Source organism: Coregonus lavaretus, assembly GCF_964263955.1.
Source record: "Coregonus lavaretus genome assembly, chromosome: 34".
Taxonomy (NCBI): Eukaryota; Metazoa; Chordata; class Actinopteri; order Salmoniformes; family Salmonidae; genus Coregonus; species Coregonus lavaretus.
Window position 1 is genome coordinate 4,573,274 of NC_140021.1, and position 23,253 is coordinate 4,596,526.

The 23,253-nt window shown below is 45.5% G+C and overlaps 2 protein-coding genes across 6 annotated transcripts; one reads left to right on the plus strand and one right to left on the minus strand.

The window, feature by feature from the left end:
- Window positions 1-52: 52 nt before the first annotated feature.
- Window positions 53-23,098, plus strand: LOC311109420 (transmembrane 9 superfamily member 1-like). Of its 5 annotated transcripts, none has more exons than XM_084152299.1 (29): window positions 11,847-12,207; window positions 12,524-12,610; window positions 12,777-12,856; window positions 12,989-13,030; window positions 13,233-13,362; window positions 13,560-13,739; window positions 13,846-13,911; window positions 14,155-14,256; window positions 14,369-14,452; window positions 14,733-14,888; window positions 15,047-15,100; window positions 15,322-15,431; window positions 15,650-15,888; window positions 16,123-16,236; window positions 16,502-16,615; window positions 16,871-16,994; window positions 17,174-17,285; window positions 17,523-17,647; window positions 17,830-17,907; window positions 18,922-18,979; window positions 19,101-19,206; window positions 19,898-20,091; window positions 20,554-20,604; window positions 20,774-20,899; window positions 21,176-21,402; window positions 21,590-21,722; window positions 22,011-22,115; window positions 22,207-22,276; window positions 22,524-23,098. In XM_084152299.1, the coding sequence occupies exons 1-29, from the start codon at window positions 12,142-12,144 to the stop codon at window positions 22,652-22,654; spliced, it is 3,264 nt and encodes a 1,087-aa protein (XP_084008425.1). In that variant the 5' UTR covers window positions 11,847-12,141; the 3' UTR covers window positions 22,655-23,098. The 5 variants fall into 5 exon arrangements, 4 of the variants coding, with proteins under 4 accessions (XP_084008427.1, XP_084008426.1, XP_084008425.1 ...); XM_084152298.1 differs by having other exon boundaries at window positions 12,054-12,207; window positions 13,530-13,739; XR_014610595.1 differs by lacking the exons at window positions 11,847-12,207; window positions 12,989-13,030; window positions 13,233-13,362; ... (22 more) ...; window positions 22,207-22,276; window positions 22,524-23,098 and adding exons at window positions 373-460; window positions 1,421-1,641; window positions 1,792-1,923; ... (3 more) ...; window positions 3,419-3,604; window positions 3,986-4,259.
- Window positions 6,914-8,864, minus strand: LOC311109202 (uncharacterized protein; the record flags this gene model as incomplete). Its single annotated transcript, XM_084152051.1, has 4 exons — window positions 6,914-7,078; window positions 7,406-7,507; window positions 7,642-7,994; window positions 8,486-8,864. The coding sequence occupies 4 exons, from the start codon at window positions 8,862-8,864 to the stop codon at window positions 6,914-6,916; spliced, it is 999 nt and encodes a 332-aa protein (XP_084008177.1).
- Window positions 23,099-23,253: the final 155 nt, after the last annotated feature.

Sequence of the window (23,253 nt, forward strand, 5' to 3'; positions counted from 1 at the left end):
TTAAGGGAAGTCCGGTCGAGAGAAACATCAGTAATTCAGGAAACACATTACCGTTCTTATTATAGCTCAGTGCACAGGACACATCACAGCAGTGACTATGCACACACGAAATAATTATGTTTATTATATATTATTTAAATGGTAAAATATTAGGGGTTACTGAATAATCATTTGAAGATAGATTAAAGAGGTGGCAAAGACAGGTTTAGAAACTCTGTAGTGGAGGTGTGTTTTTTGCTTCTTCATCCCGACCACTCCGGAAAAGTCAGCCGTCGTTATTTGAATTTTTTAAGGTGACGTGGTGGTCCCATTCGATTCATGTGTCTTGAAAAGTACGATACATATCTGGATTTCTAGATAACCGAAGTAGCACAATTGAACCTAAATGAAATATTAAAAATGTTTATCAATATTTAGATTAATCCCAGCAGGACATTGCTGAGGAGGAGAGAGGACGCGAGTAAGTATTATTGGGCCTGGAATCTGAGGAATCCAGCGGACAGAGAGGTTTGATACCATAGAAATAAGTCTGTTCTAGAGCTAGTAGATGCACGGTACGATAGCTAGTTCCTCGATGTAGCTAGAGATCTTTAGATGAAAGCAAGTACTATGCATGTTTATGAAACTGTAATAACGTAGTTAGTAGAATCAACACTGACTACAGACTCTTTGCTTAGAGTTCACTCCTGCAATGCACTGTCGATGTGTTGTTGTTGTTTCACGGTAGCTAGGGACAGTTGCTAAATGGGTGATGGCTGTTGAATTGGCTAAATACATGTACACTGAGCATACCAAACATGAGGAACACCTTCCTAATATTGAGTTGCCCTCAGAACAGCCTCAATTCGACGGGGCATGGACTCTACAAGGTGTCGAAAGCGTTCCACAGGGATGCTGGCCATATTGACCCCACAGTTATGTCAAGTTGGCTGGATGTCCTTTGGGTGGTGGACCATTTTTGGTACACACAGGAAACTGTTGAGCGTGGAAAAACCCAGCAGTGTTGCAGTTCTTGACACAAACTGGTGCGCCTGGCACCTACTACCATACCCAGTTCAAAGGCATTTAAATATTTTGTCTTGCCCATTCTGAATGGCACACATACACAATCCATGTCTCAAGGCTTAAAAATCCTTCTTTAACCTGTCTCCTCCCCTTCATCTACACTGATTGAAGAGGATTTAACAAGTGACATCAATAAGGGATCATAATTTTCACCTGGTCCGTCTATGTCATGGAAAGAGCAGGTGTTCTTAATCTTTTGTATACTCAGTGTATATGAACCTATGGTGAAATGCTAATGTTTTGCAATAGTTTGCTATAATCACTGAATATACGTCTAGGCTTTTTGACACTTGACCTGTTCAACTCTTGCGGTACTGTATTCTTAATAAATTGAAACTCTATTTATTTTCAACAGGGCTCATGATGGCTGAAATGGAACATCCTACCCAGCAAGGAGTCTGCAGGATGATAGGCTATTGCATCTTGGTCCTGTGTCTCCTACCACAGATGACATGGGCTACAGTGAGCTACAAGCAGGGGGATCCCGTAACCCTATACGTCAATAAAGTTGGTCCTTACCATAACCCCCAGGAAACATATCATTACTACATGTTGCCTGTTTGCAGGCCAAAAGAGGTCAGTGAATACATATGCATATGCAAATATATGACTAATGATTTTATGCTTGTACGGCTCTTCAGTGAAATTAAATGTATGTTTGCAGTACTGTATATAATATCTCTATTAGGACTTGGCATACAATGTCTGAGAACCTTTTTTCCCCAGGTGCACCACAAGTCCCTTAGTCTGGGAGAAGTGCTTGATGGAGATCGGATGGCAGAGTCCCTGTATGAAATCAAATTCAGGGAGAATACAGAAAAAAAGTCGCTCTGCCAGCTAAGATTAACAGAAAAAGAGGTATTTGCATTCGGACAAAATACACACAACTTCACAGTACATTGCATAAATGAAAGGTGTACCTGAGTCTAATTGGTGACGTTTTTCCTTTATGGCTCCTTTCTTGTAGGTGGACCAGCTCCGAGACGCCATAGAGGAGCTGTATTACTTTGAGTTTGTTCTGGATGACATTCCCACCTGGGGCTTTGTGGGGTACATGGAGGAGAGTGGCTTCCTGCCTCATAGTCATAAGGTGGATCAGTCGTTCGTCCTTTAGTTCTCTCTCCCTTTACATCCCAGTACAGACCCATGGCTTAGCCCAGATACATGTCTATCTGCTCTCACTGTGTGTCTGTGTGTCTGTGTGTGTGTGTGTTTGTGTACACAGGTGGGGCTGTGGACACACCTGGACTTCAACATCGAGTACAACGGCGACTCAGTGATCTTCGCCAACGTCTCAGTGAAGGACTCCAAGCCAGTGCCCCTGGAGGAGGGTGGCGGTGGTGCCGGACACGGGGCGGTGGGGACAGGTGGCGGGCTGGCACTGTCCTTCACCTACAGCGTGCACTGGTTCGAGAGCCCTCTGACCCACGCCCGGCGGGCAGAGAGGCTGAGGGACTACTCGTTCTTCCCCAAGACCCTGGAGATCCACTGGCTGTCTATCATCAACTCTCTGGTGCTGGTGGTGCTACTGCTGGGCTTCGTCATCATCATCCTCATGAGAGTCCTCAAGAACGACTTCGCCAGGTGACCAATTAGGGGACGGACTGGGGATGATTAGACATTGTAATGATACTCTGTTTCACCGGAGAGGTCATATTGGTATTGAATGCAACAGTTTGGGCATGTAAGAGTAGGTCTATTTGTGGCTATGAATCATGTTTAAATGGGATTATGTCTGGAAATGGTAGCTAAATTGTGTGGGAATTACTTTTCCATTGCTCAAGCTCTTTCTTGCTTCCTGTTGTTCCTGTAGGTACAATGTTGAGGAGGGCAGCTGTGACGATCTGGACCAAGGGGATAATGGCTGGAAGATCATCCACACGGACGTCTTCCGGTTCCCCCCTTATAAAAGCCTGCTGTGTGCCGTGTTGGGAGTGGGGGCTCAGTTTCTAACCCTGGCCACAGGTAACCATCAACACACCGGTTTAACACTCAGAATCATACAATTACTGCCTCTCAGAATACAGAATCGTAATCCAGGAAAATCTAAGAGCAGATCAGGTTGAATTTGACCGTTTGTTTATGGTTGTGTGACGTTTGACACCTAGTTCTAGCGTTCAGCAAATGCGATCGCATTCCTTTCCCCTTGTTACTTCCCATTGCACGGGGATTGAATGTCTGTGTGACATAAGAACTGGAAATCTGATAAGCGCACACACACAGAACATGGGTGTGAATGTACACGGATATGCCAGTGACAAAGTAGTCAGTAGAAATTGAGAGGTATTGTTATCACGACAGACTCCTTCCCCCAAGCTCTCCCATTTGACCCCTGTGTGTCTTGTTGCTGTAGGGATCATCGTCATGGCGCTGCTGGGAATGTTTAACGTGCATCGCCATGGTGCCATCAACTCGGCTGCCATCATGCTGTACGCGTTGACGAGCTGCGTGTCAGGATACTGCTCCTGTAGCTTCTACACACAGATACATGGCCAGCGCTGGGTCTGGAATATCCTCCTCACCTCCTCACTCTTCTCAGGTGACTGGACAGATTTGGTCTTATGTATCATGCCATGCATATCGTAAATGTTATGTTATATTCCATATATATTTTTGTTAAGTCTGGTAGAGTTTCAATTACGATAAAACTTTTACACAGTATGTGTGTATTTACTTTTCAGCAGGATGTGTGCACAGTGCCTTGAACTGTTCAGTCTCAATTAACCTAAAGCTTCTCTGTCTCTTCTCTCTGTCTCTGCTTGCACCTGACTCTCTGCCCTCTCTTTCCCTCCCTCCCTCCTTTTCTCTCCCTTCTTCCCTCTCTCCACCCATCTCTCCTTGCTACCCACCCTCTTTTCCTCCTTCCTTCATTCCCTCCCTCCCTCCCTCCCTGCCACCTAACCCTCCATCCCTCCTCCAGCTCCCCTGTTCCTGACTTGGAGTGTGGTGAACTCAGTCCACTGGTGGAGTGGCTCCACTCAGGCCTTGCCTGCCTCCACAGTGTTGCTGCTGCTGGGGGCCTGGGTCCTGGTGGGTTTCCCTCTCACCGTCATCGGGGGTATCGTGGGCAAGAACCAAGCAGGCAACTTCCAGGCGCCCTGTCGCACACGCAACATTGCCCGCCAGATCCCCACGCAGCCCTGGTACAAGCACATGGCCGTGCACATGGCCATAGGGGGCTTCCTGCCTTTCAGGTGTGTGTGTGTGTGTGTGTGTGAATGCGTGTTTGTTCCTAGTGAAATTAAGATCAATATAACACAGAGTTCCATTGCTGAATCGTGAGTCAGTGTTTTCCCCCGTCTCAGTTATACGACTGTCGCTCTGAGCTTGTCTAATCTCCCTTCGGTGGCAACGACTCATTACATATAAAACTAATCGATCACATTTTATTTGTGGTCTGGCTTTTTAGTAGCTCAGTTATTTGTCACAGAACGCTGAACACCGACAATCCATCTATTGTGTATAGCCTTGTCTTGTTGCTAAACATTTCTCTCCCTTTCTCTATGACATAAAGAGTGTATATCCTGCCCAATCTCTCCCTCAGTGCTATCTCAGTGGAGCTGTACTACATCTTTGCCACCGTGTGGGGCCGTGAGCACTACACCCTGTACGGCATCCTCCTCTGCGTGTTCGCCATCCTCCTCTCAGTAGGCGCCTGCATCTCGGTGGCGCTCACCTACTTCCTGCTGTCGGGCGAAGACTACCGCTGGTGGTGGCGCAGCGTGCTGTGCACGGGTTCCACGGGCCTCTTCATCTTCGTCTACTCCGCGTTTTACTACTGCAACCGTTCTAGTATGAGCGGCCTGGTGCAGAGCGCAGAGTTCTTTGGTTACTCTCTCCTCACAGCGATGGTCTTCTCTCTCATGCTGGGAACGGTCTCCTTCTGGACCTCGCTGGTCTTCATTCGTTACATCTACCGCAGCCTCAAGATGGACTAAGGGAAGGGAATGTACACATAACGGCCCAGTTTGAATGTCTGTTTAAGGTTGGGTTCCCCTGCTCAGACATTGCATGCCACATCATTGACTGTGCTGTCGGGCACCAGATAACACGGAGGTGGTTAGCAGATGCGTTAAATACCTACCCAGGCGCTGTAAGATCTGGCGTGCGTCAGCCAAATGTGTGTCCTGTCATTTTGTTATTAAGGTAGTCAATCTGATTGGTGGAAACAAAGTGAAAGTGTTTGCTCAGCCAATCACATACAGGCCAGTGATTGCCTCAAGTGGGGATGGATGCATTTGGAAATGACTGTGATGGGGCTGTGTACACACCTCCTGTGGGGGGGAAACAGGATCCAGGGGCCCTCTAGAAATATGGATGAAAGACAGACTGCCATGAAGGCTGAAACAGGCTTTATCTTAAGGGATCTATAAGGGGATGGACGTATCCCGTGAGTATGTGAAAGTGTGAATGTGCCAGTGTGATGATGCAGCCTTGCAGTTTGGCAGAAGGATCAGTTCTAGAATAATGGCATGCCAGTGATGGCGCAATATTGTGTACTATATAGTTGCCATTGACTGAGTTTGGTTCCAATGTAAATACAATCTTTTCAATAAAGACATCTATTACAACTTTCCACTATAAAAATACTTACAATGAGCTAGCTATAGCGAGTAAGACGCAGCTGCAGTAAAGTTAGTCTCCATTTACTTGGGACAGCTTTGGGATTAATACAAAAGCAGCAAAGAATGAAAATGGCTGCTGAAATCCTATCCAATCAAAGTTACTGTTTACCTGTACGTCCCACTCTGAACATGGCTGCCCTCTTAATACCGCACACGTTGTAGAGGTCCAACCTCAAACCAAGTATCGAGTTAGTGTTTGCTGGGATAAGACATTCTTTATTTGTACACCCAGTCCAAAAACCCTGGTCAAAGCATTCGGTGTGGCTCAGTGTGGAGCTATTAACATTTATACCAGATCAGTTGGCAGGTTCACCAAACACATCTGCCTTAAAAAAAAAAAAGGCCCTGTGTAATCAAGACAGAAAAGTCAATCCCAGCACCAAGACCACATCATTTCATTACAGGTGGCCTGTGCACCAACAGGGTTTATGATACAAATAGTAAAAAAAAAAAAAAAAAAAAAGCATAACTTTTAAAATCTGGGAAATGTTCTGGGGCACAAAACATTGAAAACTGGAGAGGCAGTACTTGATTTTACCCAATCTGAACACATGTCAGTTCCAATACATTTTCCAGTTTTGGGCCTACTGAACAAAACCCTAACATGGAGGGCAAGGCAGTGCCACACACTTAAAACAAAACACATAGAAGTAATATTGAAGATCATACTGCTGCAGCTTGGAACCACAAACCCTCAGTGCAGTGAGAAGTGTCCCACGTAGCAGCAGTAGTTTAATAGTGATGGAATAAAACCTTGCCACTTCCAACAGACACAGCAACATTTTGTCAGAGTTGGGAGTGTCAAAGCACAAGGAGCAAAGAACCCTTCAACGATATTAAATACTCTGGTAAGAACTCTGGAAGGTATATAAAAATAAGGCCACTTTTTTTGTGATAAAACATATGAACAAGGGATAAAAGTTCCTGCAAATGATTAAGATGGATTGATATAATTAGCCAACACCCCGGGCATCATTTGAGAATGACCAGTGTCTGAATCTCAACATTAATTGTAAGAATCTTTCAAAACAAATTGTAATACGTTTACAAAAACAACAGTCGATTTACCACCGAGACGTTCACCTGTGTGGGTTATTGGCTAGCATAGTGAAAACAGGGTCATGCGCATGGAGCCGTTTGTGTGAGTAGGGTTCCCTTCGTCACTTGATGCTGGAGTGGTGTTTTACACTGCCCATGCTGTGCTGTAGAAACCATCTAGGTACTTAGTGGGTCACAGCTGGGGGCCAGTTTCCCGGGGGCTGGGGGGGAAAGGAGGATGGCTGAGGGTATCCACCAGTGTAGTAAGGCAGGTTCTGCTGAGGGCTCTTCTTGAACATGGCCTCTCGGAACTCTTGGTCCTGGCGCTGCGTTTGGGGTTCTCCCTGAAACTAGAAAAGAGAGATGGTGGTTAATATCACCAAAGGTCAGCGTGAAGCTAAAGCGCTGATGTGTGTAACGATGTTGCATCCTGCCGTTAAGACATTGTCCAGACTGGGGACAGGTCTCGTCACTATGTCCAAGCCTATTGCCTCTGTTACCGACCAACAGCATGCACAAGCTAGACAACTGGTGGAGCAATAATAGACTGTAGTTTGAGTTAAATATATAATTTATTATAAATGCAAATTTAGTATTGTACAACATAACCAAACATTTCAACTAGGAAAGGAACACGTCTATTTTGCAGGTTTACACAGCATTATAATTGTGCTCACCTGAGGGCGTGGTGGCATGTTGAGGTAGCCAGCCGATTCCCAACTGTTGTCTTTCTGGTGCCTCTTCAGTTTCATCCTGCGATTCTGGAACCATGTTTTTACCTACAAGAGGGGAAAAAACATGCATATAAATTAGTCCAACATCTGAAGCAAATACCAGCTAAATGTATGATTTGATTGACACATTGGTGAAGAGTGGGTTATGCTCATAACAGTAGGCTAATCAAGAAACGCACCTGTTTGTAAGTTAGCCCCGTCAGCTCAGCCAGGGCCTTCATCTCAGCAGGGGAGAGATACCTCTGCATGTTAAACCGATGGGTCAGGGCATCCATTTGGCCTGTTGAGAAAGCAGTCCGAGCTTTTTGTCTGGGGTTGTTTTTGCCAGCTTTCTCTGGGAGAGAAGGGGGCAATGACTGCACGGCGTTGTCCTCACTCCCCATAATTTGTAAGCTTGTGTTCTCCTCTGGGTAGGAGCTGGAGACATGCTCACTCCCATCTGGGCTTACACTGTCAGTCTCCTCGTCCAACTCCTTTTTCACACAGGTGGCGGGGTTGGCTTGAGGGTTGCTGTTCTCCGAACTCCAAGAATCTGAGCGAGAAATTAGGAGAGAAGGTTGTACACTTGTCGGTACATAGTCTGCATTTTGGCTTGGTTGAATTTGAACAGTTCACGATGACGCCACAGCGTGGCACCATTGTCCACGCAGTCAGACCAACCGTAAACCCTCGCGCCAGAGTGGACACTTTTGGCGGTTCGTAAGCACAAACATGTAGTTAGCAAGATGGCGTTTGATACAAACATACGGACCTTGTTTGAGAGGGAGATCGTTACTTTAGCCAGAGACCCAGCAAATGCAAGTACAGTACAATAACTACCACTGTGTCGGCAATACATTTACATTTTAGTCATTTAGCAGACGCTCTTATCCAGAGCGACTTACAGTTAGTTTTCATACAGTCTGCTTCATAGACAAACTACCTAGAGTACGGTAGGCCATATTTACAAGGAAAGACACCTGCTCTTAACCAGCTAGCACAAAACAACCAATGTAATGTTAACTAACTTAGCTAGCTATTTACCTGGTGATCTGTGCGACTCGGATTCGCTTGGAGTGTTGCTACTTGGCTGTTCCGTCTCCTTCGGCCGCTGATCATATGGAGGCCGGTTATGGGAAATGAAAAGGCGCCCACTCGGAGTATGGCTGTGAGGGTCGCCGAGATACATGACAGAACCTGGGTAGTGGGAATTGCTAGCTCCAATGTTGTATTCGGGACTCTTGGGTGGTGATTGATGCTGCGCTTGCAAGTGGTAGCCGCCGCTGACCCCAGAGTTGTACACCGCCTCTGCCCAGCCGGAGAAGTTGGGATGATTTTGCTCAGCCCCTGCTTGGTACATGAGACCATAGGCAAAGCCGTGGTAGGATTGGTTGTAGCTTACTGGTAACTTCCAATCTGCCATTTCTTCCACTGGCCCTCTTCTTTGCAAGCAAGAAATGTCCAAACTTGTCACGGTCGCCCAAAAAGCCACACACAAAAAAAATTAGAGGATGCTGCAGCTAACCTTGCAGAATTTTTATAGCTTCTTGGTGTAGCTAGCTAGTATAAACTAACTTTACCAACACCTGGAAACCACCAAAGTTGTAGTAGTAACAGCGTTTCCCTTGCATTGAAGAAATAATTTTAATATTGTACTCGCCATCGATTCTGGGGTGGTATTTATAGGGAAAGGTGTGGGTCAGGTCTCAGCCATTCCGGTATCGTGGCGTTGAGGCCGCGCCCCTTGAAAGGTCCATTCAGAAGAAATGACATGTATTTATATTGTAGTCATTTAATCATTTAATCACTCCCCTAAAGTTTTACTGTATTTCTTGAACGAGTCATTTGAAGAATCAAAATAGTTTTCTCAGAATGTTTTTTAAAATGTATTTGGCAGAAACTATTTGATGGTTGGTTTATTTTGGTGCAATTTATTAGTCATTATCCAACATATATATCAGATATCCGTAAAATCATCACCATTTATATTTTAAAACATATATGAGTTCAAAAGTTTCATTAATAAGAAGTCACACAATGAGTGGACACTTAATGGTCAAAGTATTTTGTAATAGTGTGTCTGTGTAGTATATCTCACATTTCATCCCCTCTTCACCTTGAAAAGACTACGTTTGATTCATGTGGTGATTAACTTTAATGAGTACAGTTTTGTGCAGAGTCTGCTTCTCTTATATTTTAATTTGATAGGCCCTACACATTTTTTATAGTCAACTTTTGAATTGTTAACACTATAAGTGACATGTCAATCATAGTGTCATATCACTTCTATGTGTAGGCCTAATTTATAACACATGTCAATCATAGTGTCATATCACTTCTATGTGTAGGCCTCATTTATAACACATGTCAATCATAGTGTCATATCACTTCTATGTGTAGGCCTCATTTATAACGCATGTCAAACATGATTACATTTCTCCTCAGATCAGAATGTTCATTCTCTTACATCTCTGCCATAAAGTGTCTCTTCAGAGCTGTCCCATTGTTGTTCAGGTAGCCTCAAGGCAATAGGGACCTCAACTGCTGGTGGTGCATTATGCTTGAATTATAGAGAAAGGCTACACAAATGTGTTTAGCAATGGTGGCTGTGAGTGGTAGAAATACTGTAGATGTATTCATTTAACCTACAGAAATGTATTGAATTTGCTATTGGAATTCAATGCCAACATTGACTAGTATGTATCCTACAGACTGTTTTAATCTCCCAAGTTTTGCCCAGACATAGGACATAGACCCGGGTCAGGGGACAACTCCACTTGGTTAGATGTGATTATCACTCCATTATTTAATCTATAGGTCTTGTAATGTATCTGTATTGTTTGGCTTAAAAGTGCAAATTGAAGCCAGAATCTACATGTCTCTCACAGTGTGCTGTTGACCATGCTGTACAACTCAAACACAAGGTAGGTGATCACTGATCACTTTCTACCTGAGACATTTTCCCTCCTCAAATACAGATTTTTGTTGCTCACTTCGGGCAATTTGGAGACAATCGGCTACAATGGCTGGACATGTAGACAATCGGCTACAATGGGTGGACATGTAAATGAAGTCAACACCTGGTAGCAATGCTTTCACAAACGGGACCAAACTGGGCCAAGAATTACCATTCAAATGCTTGTTTTTAGTCTACCTCCTTGGCTGCATTGAACTTGTAATTGTTCAGTTAGTGGTGAAAATATGTGATAATGTTGAGCCTATGGGACTATTAGCATAGCTACTGATCTTTACCTGGGCAGAGTGAGTTGATAGGTGTGGGGTGTGTATGTGTTTTGGGGGGGGGGGGGGGGGGGGGTAGTTGTGGGGGTAGGCAAGTGAATAGAAGATGTAGCTAAAGTAGTATCCTAAATGCTTTTTTTATTCTAAATGCATTTAGTATTTAAATCATAGGGCTATTTTATTTGAATTGCATTTAGTATCCTTTGTAGATGCCCAAAACAACATGGACAAATGTAACTGCATGTAATGGCATAGGTCAGTGTGTCGTATATCTAACTGCATGTTATGGCATAGGTCAGTGAGTCGTCTATCTAACTGCATGTTATGGCATAGGTCAGTGAGTCGTCTATCTAACTGCATGTTATGGCATAGGTCAGTGAGTTGTCTATCTAACTGCATGTTATGGCATAGGTCAGTGTGTCTCTATCTATTATCAGCAGTTCGTGGGCAGGTCTTTATTTGATTGTTAAAAGGTGAAAATAGGATTGTGTGAAAGTCTTGTTTTGTTTTGCTGCACCAAGGGAGAAATACCTATTATAAAGAAAAGTGAGTTCCTCACCTTGTGCATACAAAAAATATTGTGCCAATGAAAACAACAGCTAGGAACAGGAATCTCGGTATGGGTGGCAGGTAGCTTAGTGGGTAAGAGCGTTGTGCCAGTAACCGAAAGGTCGTTGGTTCTAATCCCCGGGCCGACTAGGTGAAAAATCTGTCGATGTGCCCTTAAGCAAGGCACTTAACCCTAAATGCTCCTGTAAATCGCTCTGCATAAGAGCGTCTGCTAAATGACTTAAATGTCAGGCAAGTTGTTTTTTCGGTAATGGATTTTTTCAGTGTCACGGTGTGAGACGAGGGACGCTCTCTTTTGTTGCCTAAAAGTGCAAATTTACACCTCATACTACTATGCATGTCAATTGAGACATGCTCAACTACAACAACAACGTTTTTACAACTTGAAAACGTGTAGAATTAGACATGCACTCATGCAACAATATTATACTGTAGTTTGCTCACTAACAATGGTGATCATGTTTGCCCTCCGCCCAAAAGCAGGCGCTGTACACTTGTGTAACTGGTTTTGGTGTGTATTTCAATATGTGCCCTTAACACTGTTCACGTGGAACACTCCATGGCTTGGTACTGTCCCGCGTGGCAATTTAATGGAATGAACCAGACTGGGATTGACACTCGAACCTCAACCGCCGCCTATTTGGGTTCCTAAAACCGGTGGAGAACATTTACCCATAACTATTTTGATACGCTAGCTAGCAAAGTTGCTAACTAGTTAGAGATAATTTGTTGACGTATGAGTCAAGTTAAGCGCACTGTCTAAACTTGACCATTCAGAGCGCTCTCCCAGTTTAGCCCTGTCAAGGATCATATTTTAGCGTGACAGTTTGCGCATAATTTTGAATAATAACATAAAATCTCAGAAGCACTGAGATTTTGGAAGAGCCAAGATGTCTGGGGAACTAGAGCAGATTCTCTTACAGCTCACGCAGCCTGACAATGCGGTTATTCAGCAGGTAAGGAGTGGACTCTCCTGATTGAGCCTGTGAAATTGGGATTGACAGTTAACGTTACCCTGGCATGCTTTGATAACAAGCACCAAGCGGCTATCTAACGTTAACTGTTAACGTTAGTTATCAAAAATGGACAGCTATTGCTAACGTAACGTTAGCAAGCCAAATTATGTCACGAACGAGTGTGGCTAACAGACAATTATTTTCCTACACTGTCCATCACTTTATAAACTTGACAGTTCACTAACGTTTTAGCTGCCTGGCTAACTTTCTTTATTCAGTTAGTATTCGCCATATCCAACATGTTTTTTCCCTACAGGCCACCGCCCAGTTGAAGCTGGCTTTTAAAGACCCAGCCATCATCCCAGCGTTGTGTGCTGTCATGACTGGGTCCCAGAACTCACAGGTATGTAGGTTACACATGAGTTACACTAACCATCTGTGTGAAGATGCCAGCTATATGTGATATATATGTGGAACCCAGGGGTTTGCATGTGGTGTTCTCTTTGTGCGGCTTATTGCAGGCTCTCATCAGATAATTAATTGTTGTTCCCCCCCCCCCCTCTCATCAGATCCGCCAGTCAGCCGCAGTAATGTTGAGGATGAGAGTGAAGAAGCATTGGAAGAAGATTAGCCCTGATCACAGAGAGAGGTTGGATGCCCTTTGTTGTCTAATTCCCCAGCAATCAGCCATTTTCAAGTCCTCTGTATTGGACTGTTGAATTAAGTTTGATTTGTTTTACATTTCAATTGTATTTGAGATGGGGTTTTTCTTTCTTCATAGTCTGAAAGCAGTGGTCCTACAAGCTTTCCAGCAGGAGACAGAGTAAGTATCTTTGATCCTTTACATAAAAACACAGTCACATATTTTTTTTGAGGTGGAAAACTAGACATACTAGAAATACAATGGGTTATCATACAGATGTATAGCTAGAAGCTATATCGGACCATAACCACTAACTCATCCGTACACACCAATTAAACTTGCTACATCTGAACTTGACAATAACACCTGTCTCTGTTTCCAGACACGCAGTGCGCCACTCCCTCTCGCAGCTCAGTGCAGTGATGGTCAAACACGAGACGCCAGACCGCTGGCCTGCTCTATTCGCACTCCTTAACCAGTCCACCAAGAGCAACAACCCAACGGACAGACAGGTACCAGCTTCTATAGGTAGAACTAAAACACTGCAACCTATTCGTTGTAATTCATGGGATAATAAAGAATGACTTCCGTTGGCTTGTCCTGACAACGTAAACACAGAGAGGTTGTGCTGTATGTGGATTTGATTGGAGCTCTTGATGGTTGCTCACTGATTGGTCAGGATATGCATAGATCAAAATGTTTCTCTCAGGTGGGTCTACTCTTGCTCAGCAAAGTGGTGGAGTCCAACCCGGAGTCCTTCAAGCCCCACTACCGCCAACTGCTGCAGCTGTTTGGCACCGTGCTGCAAGACCTGGACAACCCCACAGCCATGTACTACAGCATCCTCACCCTCACTGCTATGACTGCCTACACTGGCACAGAGGAGATGGTGAGGCCAGAATCAATCTATTTGATGCCCTTTTGGAGTGAACAGAAGTTTAGTCTACCAGTATCCTTCATGGCTGTGTTGAAATGAAATATCTTGTGTCTTTCAGAACCTAATGCGCTCCCTCATCCCAACACTGATCATTGCTCTCAAACACCTCATCAAGGCAGACCAGGTAGGGGATAGTTCAATATGTCAGCCCTTAATAGCTGCACTGATGATTGCACCAGTCTTCAGGGATGACTGTTAAATGGAGCCTTGAAAGCACTATTGTCCCAGTGAGGCCATGGAGGTGTTATTGGACTGTTTCTATGTGTTGACCAGGATCAGGCCAGTGTGGTGTTATTGGACTGTTTCTATGTGTTGACCAGGATCAGGCCAGTGTGGTGTTATTGGACTGTTTCTATGTGTTGACCAGGATCAGGCCAGTGAGGCCATGGAGGTGTTGGATGAACTGATGGAGAGTGAGGTTTCCATCATTGTCCCACACATCGCTGAAATTGTCCACTTCTGCTTGGAGGTGAGAACAAGAAGCTCTAATAATATTTCTAATGACTTTTAGCTTATATGCCATTGTAGGAAATGTCATGGTTTGTCTTGTTGACAATGAAATGTGTATATGTGTGTCTCAGGTCAGTGCAGACATCACTCTGACTGACTCCCTGCGTGTGAAGGCTCTGTCCTGCATCGCTTTTCTCATCCGTCTCAAGAGCAAGGTAAAGTCACCCGATATAAATGGATGCCCTACATTCACCCTCCAATGAGCTTGTTTGTCCTTAAATTGAGGTATATGTCAATAATGTCTCTCAAGTGGCATCATCCCATGTCTCCTTTCCCCCTTCTCACCAAATAAAAGGACAGGTGAACGCAAATTCCCTAGCCTGTGTTTTCAGAGGAGAGGAAACCACTTCAGACCATAGAGATGAACCTTTCTCCTTAAAATATGTGGAGCTTGTCAAGTGATGTATGCTTGGCTGTTCTCTCTCTCCCCTTCAGACAGTGTTAAAGCAGAAGTTGCTCAATCCCATCCTGCAGACAGTGTTCCCCGTGCTGAGTGCAGCGCCCCCACCTGGGGAGGAGGACCCTGAGGACGAAGAGAACAGCAATGAGGACGACACTGACAACGAGAGTCCCAAACACTTTGCTGCTCAGGTCAACTTCCCTTCTGTTGTTGGACTGGCATACAGCAAAGAAAATAAAGAATAGCAGAATATAATGCACAGAAAATAGGGGAGGTTGTTTTGGAGAGCAACACATTTTGTGCGTGAATTTTAATGTCTGTTTGAAATAGAATGTGTTTTTGTTTGCAGGTTATTGACACCATGGCTCTTCACATGCCCCCTGAGAAACTATTCCACCAACTGGTTAGTGAACACACTCACTTCCTTCATATATCATTTGCCTGCCAATCAGTCAATTCAATTGACGTTATTATCATCTCCCTGACGTAGCGGTATGATTGTAGCAGCAGCAGTAGTATTTATTACTAATTTGCGGTCTTGTACTGAGGTACACCTATTTCCATGCATAGAAGTACATATGGTTTTATTAAGTATGTATGTCTGACCCATGGTGTGTCCATCAGATGCCGCTGACTCAAGCGTGCCTGGCCAGTGAGAACCCTTATGAGAGGAAAGCTGGCCTGATGTGTCTGGCAGTGTTGGCTGAGGGCTGTGCCGACCACATACGGACCAAGTGAGTCCCCTGTGCAATGCTGTTTCTGATGTGTATTCAGTGGCTTCCTGTCCAAAAACCAGTTTATTAAATGTTTTAAAGTTTTACACCTGGCAATGTCCAGTCCTTCAGTGTGTAAGGTAGCTATAAACCAGAGGCATGGTTTGACTTTTTCCGATTATTCAAATGGTGAGATTGTATTTTTCCTGCTAATCCCACTCTGTCTGTCTGTCTGTCAGGATGCTGGCCTCCATGTTGCAGACAGTGTGCCAGAGTCTGTCAGACAGTAACCAGGTGGTCCGCAGCGCCGGCCTCTTTGCCCTGGGCCAGTTCTCGGAGCACCTGCAGCCCGAGGTCAGTAAGTACTGTGCTGAGCTGATGCCTCTGTTGCTGGGCTACATGTCTGCTCTGAACCAGGCCAAGATCGGACACGTCACCAAGGCCTTCTACGCCCTGGAGAACTTCCTGGAAAACCTGGGTGAGGATCCTCCCGTTCACGTTATCCTGATCCACACCCATCTCTCTTGCTATTATTTGGTTCTGTTATGTTCTATAATAGATAAACTGTAGCTAGGTAAACAGTCACCGACTCTCTTGTTCTTTAGTCTCGTCCTTAGACTACTTTCAAGGAACCCATAAGATGAGGTTGAATTAGTCTTCTCCTCTGTTCTGTGCTGATGTTTTCACTAACAGTGTTTCATCCCCCTATCAGGTTCGGAGATCGAACCCTATCTGCCCACCCTGATGGAGACCATGTTGTCTGCCCTCAGCAACGCAGAGAACCTGAAGCTCAAAGAGCTGGCTGTCAGTGCCATAGGAGCTATAGGTAACACACTGCAGAAGTCCATTTAGGATTGGGCCTTTCAACAGAGCATGTTACATCTCAATAATCTAGCTCTTGTGTCTTCCTTCATCCACACTGATCTGAAAGGTAAAAGGTAGTCCCGGTTGTTTTAAAAACGATCCTATGTTTTCAGATCAGTGCAGATGGAGAGGACACAAGTATAAGGAAGGCACTTGAGACTGTCGAGATGCAAGTGGTGTGTATATCACTAACTCTATTAACCCTTCATCCCTTCTCTTCCTTTCAGCCAATGCAGCCAAGGAGAAGCTAGTTCCTTACTTCCCGCCTGTCATTGAGAGTCTGAAGGGCTTCCTCACTGACACCAGGGATGAGATGAGATCTCTGCAGACACAGGCTCTGGGTAGGCTAACTATCTCTAAGGCTTAGTCAGTTTGATGTGGTCACTCAGCAGACACTTTTAGTCAATACGACTGACAGCTTAGATTTGATAGTATACTGTATGTTGACCCTGGTAGGTTTCAAACTTAAAACTCTCATATTTCATAGCACTGTGCTCCAACTAACTGAGCTATCAGAACCCGTCTTGTGTAGTAAAGATTACTTAACTGTGAGTCACCTGTGAATGGGGATTGATAGGTATACATTGTCCTTTCAGATACTCTGTCAGTGTTGGCCCGCACCATAGGTAAGGAGGTGTTCAGCCCCCTGGCTGCAGAGTGTGTTCAGCTGGGACTCAATCTCACCAACGCCATCGACGACCCAGACCTGCGCCGCTGCACGTACGTGGTTAACGGGTGTCTGTGTGTGTCTGAGATACTCACGCTCTCTAGTAGAAGTCCTGCCAGCCTTTTGGGGTGGGCTTTCAGAGTTCATGGCTGTTTTCTGACTTGTTGATGACTTTGTGTTGGATCCATCTCTCCATCTTCCCCCCCCCCTCTGTCTCTCTCTCTGTGTGCAGGTACAGCCTGTTCTCGGCCGTGTCCACAGTGAGTCCAGACTGTCTGAACCCCCACCTCACTGCCATCACCACCATCATGCTTCTGTCCCTCAAGTCCACAGAGGGAGTCACGGTCAGTCAATGGGCTTCATGGCTCCAAACCCTTCCTATTATCACCACTCAGGACTTGGCAGTGTATTCCATTTCAACTCAGCCAATTCAGGACGTTAAATGAAATGCATGAATTAAAAGTCCACAGATACATAATGGCATTTTCAATGGACTGAATTGAAATGGAGTTGATCCTGGTATCCTGGTATGTCTGAAAGAATATATCCTCTGATGAACTCTTTATTTTCTCCCTGATCAGGCTCACCTTGAGGAGGACAAGGCGTTTGTCCTGCTGGATGATGATGATGATGATGATGACGAGGCTCAGGGTGACACCATTTTGGATGACGAGGTGACTGACACTGTGGACCCAGACATCGCCGGGTACGTGTCTGAGATGATGGTCTTTTTTAGTTCAGGCACAATGCAAAGGTTCCCAAAGCAGCCTTCAAGGCAGCTGTCATAAAAGGTGTCAATTGAAAACATGTTGTTTTTCCGGAACTGAGCTAGGCAGAGGGACCTCTCCATCCCCATCCTAATCCGTGTGCTCTCTCTCCATTCCCCAGGTTCAGTGTAGAAAACGCCTACATTGATGAGAAGGAGGATGCCTGTGATGCCCTGGGAGAGATTGCCTTCAACACCGGGTAAAGACTCAAGAGCATAGAGATCTTTAGTGGTGGTTGTCAGCCATGCAATCTCCATAGACAAACAATGGCAGTAGAATGGTCTTACTGAAGAGCTCAGTGACGTTCAATGTGGCACCGTCATAGGATGCCACCTTTCTGGACAAGTCGGTTCAACAAATTTCTGCCCTGCTTGAGCTGCCCTGTTAACTGTAAGTGCTGTTATTGTGAAGTGGAAACGTCTAGAAGCAACAACGGCTCTGCCGCGAAGTGGTAGGCCACACAAGCTCACAGAACTGGGCCAATGAATGCTGAAGCACGTAGAGCGTAAAGATCTGTCCTCAGTTGCAACACTCACTACCGCGTTCCAAACTGCCTCTGGAAGCAACGTCAGCACAATAACTGTTCGTTGGGAGCTTCATGAAATTGGTTTCCATGGCCGAGCAGCCGCACACACTCCTAAGATGACCATGTGCAATGCCAAGTGTCGGCTGGAGTGGTGTAAAGCTTGCCCCCATTGGACTCTGGAGCAGTGGAAGCACGTTCTCTGGAGTGATGACTCATGTTTCACCAACTGGCAGTTCGGCGGACGAATCTGGGTTTGGCGGATGCCAGGAGAATGCTACCTGCCCCAATGCATGGTGCCAACTGTAAAGTTTGGTGGAGGAGGAATAATGGTCTGGGGCTGTTTTCCATGGTTCGGGCTAGGCCCATTAGTTCCAGTTAAGGGAAATCTTACAATGACGTTCCAGACAATTCTGTGCTTCCAACTTTGTGGCAACAGTTTGGCCCTTTCCTGTTTCAGCATGACAATTCCCCCATGCACAGAGCGAGGTCCGTACAGAAATGGTTTGTTGATCGTTGTGGAAGAACTTGACTGGCCTGCGCCTGACCTGTTCGATGAGCGGGTGTCCACATACTTTTGGTCATGTAGTGTATTTCCCCTCGTATACAATGTCAGCACTTTGAGCACCGGGAAAAGCGTCAAGTCCATTAGTAGTTACTGTCTTTTTTCTTTCCTGTTCACCCCTTCAGTGCTGCCTTCCAGCCCTTCCTGGAGTCCAGCTTTCAGCAGGTCTATGAGCTGCGTGATGTAAGTACTGTAGCGCTGCTCATCCACCCCCTCTCCCTCTGTGTAATGAGCCATGAAGGCCATTCAGTCAGTGTGTGTGTGTGTATCTCTGACCATGCATTCTGTGTCCCCCTCCCCTCAGTTTCCCCACGAGGATGTGCGCAGGGCTGCCTTCGGGGCCATGGGCCAGTTCTGCCGAGCTCAGCACAAAGTGTGGCAGGAGAATCCCACTGAGGCCAACCACCAGGGTATCTCGCTCACACTCTCTCTGTGCACATCACATATATCTATACCTCTCTTGCTCTCTCTCTCTTATATTTATCTCTCTCTCTCTCTCTCTCTCTCTCTCTCTCTCTCTCTCTCTCTATACCTCTCTATACCGCTCTCTATACCGCTCTCTCTCTATACCTCTCTCTATACCGCTCTCTCTCTATACCTCTCTCTATACCTCTGTCTCTCTCTATACCTCTCTCTCTCTATACCTCTCTCTCTATACCTCTCTCTATATCTCTTTACCTCTCTCCCTCTATACCTCTCTCTATATCTCTTTACCTCTCTCCCTCTATACCTCTCTCTTTATACCTCTCTCTCTACTTGTCTCTCTCTCTCTCTCTCTCTCTCTACCTGTCTCTCTCTCTCTCTCTCTACCTGTCTCTCTCTCTCTCTCTCTCTCTCTCTCTCTCTCTCTCTCTCTCTCTCTCTCTCTCTCTCTCTCTCTCTCTCTCTCTCTCTCTCTCTCTCTCTCTCTCTCTCTCTCTCTCTCTCTCTCTCTCTCTCTCTCTCTCTCTCTCTCTCTCTCTCTCTCTCTCTCTCTCTCTCTCTCTCTCTCTCTCTCTCTCTCTCTCTCTCTCTCTCTCTCTCTACCTTTCTCTTTCTCTCTGTCTCTCTCTCTAAAACAAAAAATGGAATTGTGCTTCTCTTCCTCCGTCCATCCCTCAGCTCTGCAGAAGCTGCTGGGTGTGGTACTGCCCAGCTTCCTGGAGGCGGTCCACAGTGAGCGTGAGCGCCAAGTGGTGATGGGCGTGCTGGAGGCCATGAACGCCGTGCTGAAGGCCTGCCAGGGGGAGGCACTGCAGAGCCCCGGGCTCCTGCAGGAGATCAGCCAGGCCATCCGAGACGTGCTCAAGAAGAGGGTGAGCCCAGACCAACCAAGCTGGGCCTGAGCGCACTTCAGACGGGATCTCCCAGATTAATTAATTGAGGATATCTGAAATCAGGATATGTGTTTGTATTTATTAAGGATGCCCATTAGTTCCTGCCAAGGCAGCAGCTACTCTTCCTGGGGTCCAAACACATTAAGGCAGTTATATACAATTAAAAAAAACATGACATTACATTTCACAACAGATTTCACAACACATTATGTGTGTTCCCTCAGGCCACTATTCTACTACCACATATCTACAACACAAAATCCATGTGTACGTGTGTGTGGAGTGCGTATGTTATCATGTGCCTGTGTGCTTCTCTTCAGTCCCCGCTGTTCCATAAGGTGTATTTTTATCTATAGAGCGTCATAGCCTAAAATGTCTACAGTAAAAATAGGAAAATATTCTGATAAGCCTTTGACCTTTGACCCCCCCGTCTCTCTACAGACTGTCTGTCAGGACGGAGGAGGAGACGAGGCAGAAGATGACGAGCAGCAGGTGGGATTTCCTCTCTTTTATCACACTCCATCACTGGCAGGATCGGCTGTACTTTCAAGTCTATGGTGTGTGTGATATGAACGTGGTGCGTATGATATGAACGTGGTGCGTATGATATGAACGTGGTGCGTATGATATGAACGTGGTGCGTATGATATGAACGTTTTAGGCGGAGTACGACGCCATGCTGCAGGAGTTTGCAGGCGAGGGTATCCCCCTGCTGGCCTCTGCCGTCCCAGCGGACACCTTCCAGCCCTATCTCAACGAGCTGCTGCCGCTCATCATGAACAAGGCCGTGAGTCCCACTACCCTCACTACACCCTTTCTCCCTTAGCATCGTGTTAAAATAACAATAAGTCATTAACTCCAGTTGACAAGCCATCCATATAGACATGAATAGACCTAATTCCTAGTTCATTTTGTGTTGAAATTCTACAATTTATTTTGAGTTTGCAAAAAAAGTCACCATAAGCACAGAAAGGATAAACCTTTAGTCAGATACGTAGTTAGATACGTAGTTAGATTGAGTTAGATATGTATTGAATGAGTGGATTTGTTCCTCTTCCTCTAGAAGTCGTCGTGCACGGTGGCTGACCGTTCCTTCTCCGTGGGTACGCTCGGAGAGATCCTGCAATCCCTGGTCAACGTGTCTGGGGGCAGGGCCTGTGCCGGCAAACTGTCCAATCAGCTGCTGCCTGTCCTGGTGGCTGGGGTGAGAGACAGCGACAGTGAGGTTCGCAACAACAGCGTGTTTGCACTGGGAGCTATGGCCCAGGCTGCTGGACCCCTCGTCGCACAGTATCCCTCAATAATGATGAAGTGTATGTGTGTGTGTTCAGGATTGATCACTGATAACTCCATGCTATGGTTCAGATGAGTAGCTAGACCCATTGACCAGCACTGACCATATCATTAGAATCTGTTACTATTGTATTGACCTGTCCCAGAAGAGCAGGGTCTTTTCCTCAACTCCTGTCCCTCCCAGAGACTACCCCATGATGCTGGCCCTCTTCTCCAACCTGCTGTCCAAAGAACAGGACAGGAGGGTGATTGACAACCTGTGTGCTGCCCTCTGCAGGATGATCATGAGCAACATGGAGGGTGTTCCTCTGGAACAGGTACTGTCTATGCACGTTCGGTCATGGGATTTAATACCGGGCCACTGCCTAACTGGAGGTGTGTGCAAGACTGGAAGATTTGGGCCCTCTGAGAATATCTGCGACCTGTGTCTGTAGACTTGTCTCCAGTTCTTTAATGTCCCAAATGCTGTACGTTAGATTTCCAATGTAAGAGTTTGCCACAGGCTTATTGACATACAGACACATAAGTTGATGAACTGAGTGTCCTCAGTGATGCTCGCTTAGCTAACTCCTCTCTCTGTCCGTCTGTCCGTCCGTCTGTCCTAGGTGTTCCCTGCCCTCCTGGCTCGCCTCCCTCTGAAGGAGGACATGGAGGAGAATAAGACTGTGTACAGCTGCTTGGCCATGCTCTACTCACAGAACCCTGCACTGGTACCATGATCTTCCATGTTGACTAATGTCATTGTGTTGTTACATACCCATCTGTTGTATTTTAGTACTGATATTTATGTTGTGTCCTTAGGTCCTGAGTCACATTCAGCCAATAGTATCTGCTTCCAGCCACGTCCTGGGAACCAAGGATCTTGACACAGGCGAGAACTTTAAATCCAGACAGGTTTCCTCACCTCGTTGTGTAGCAATTTTGTCTTATGTGGATATAACAACGTTATAACAATGTAATAACAATGTTTTGTCTTATGTGGATATAACAACGTTATAACAATGTAATAACAATGTTTTGTCTTATGTGGATATAACAACGTTATAACAATGTTTTGTCTTATGTGGATATAACAACGTTATAACAATGTAATAACAATGTTGGACTTTGTCTTCCAGAAACCCAGAACACCCTGGTCATGCTGCTCCGAGACGTCGCTCAGCGCCACTCCCAGGAATTCGAGGGCGCCATGAGGTCACTTCCTGCTGAGCAGAAGATGAAGCTGACAGGGGCCGTTAGCCAATCCTAGCACACCCCGCCAACCAGCTCTTCCACTCCAGTCAAAGCCAGCGAAATGTAGGATTTGTTTTACTACAGATAACAAATGGGACAGTAGTTGGAACACATTCAAATTGGGAAAACTCCAGCAAACTCCTGCACTTGAACCATTATACTATTAGTATTCTATAATTATTCAGAGGTTATGTTCCAAGCATTCACTTTTTAATTTATATTGTCTGTGCTTTTTTTAGAATTATTTTTATAATGAAATGTGATTTCATTTTTTTGTGTCACTAGAATGTTGTTTTTGTTTGTTTGTTTCTAGTCTGATACCAGTTTAACCTTGTTGTAACTGTGAACCTCCCATCTATTTGCTGCTGTCCCCCTTTAACCACACATTTGATCAACTGGCATGACTAGTATTGAGTGTGAAGCAATGATCTGAACTCATGATAAATGCCTTTTTCTCAGACTTGTCGGTGTCACGCACTGTTCTCTGCCTTTCCCCTCACGTGTTATCAAACCCCTTTTTTCCCCGGTACCATTGTTTCTCTTTCCGCTGTCCCTCATTCAGAGAGCTTCCCATCGTGCTTAGTAAGGTGGTTTTGTGAATCGGTGCAAATCTGC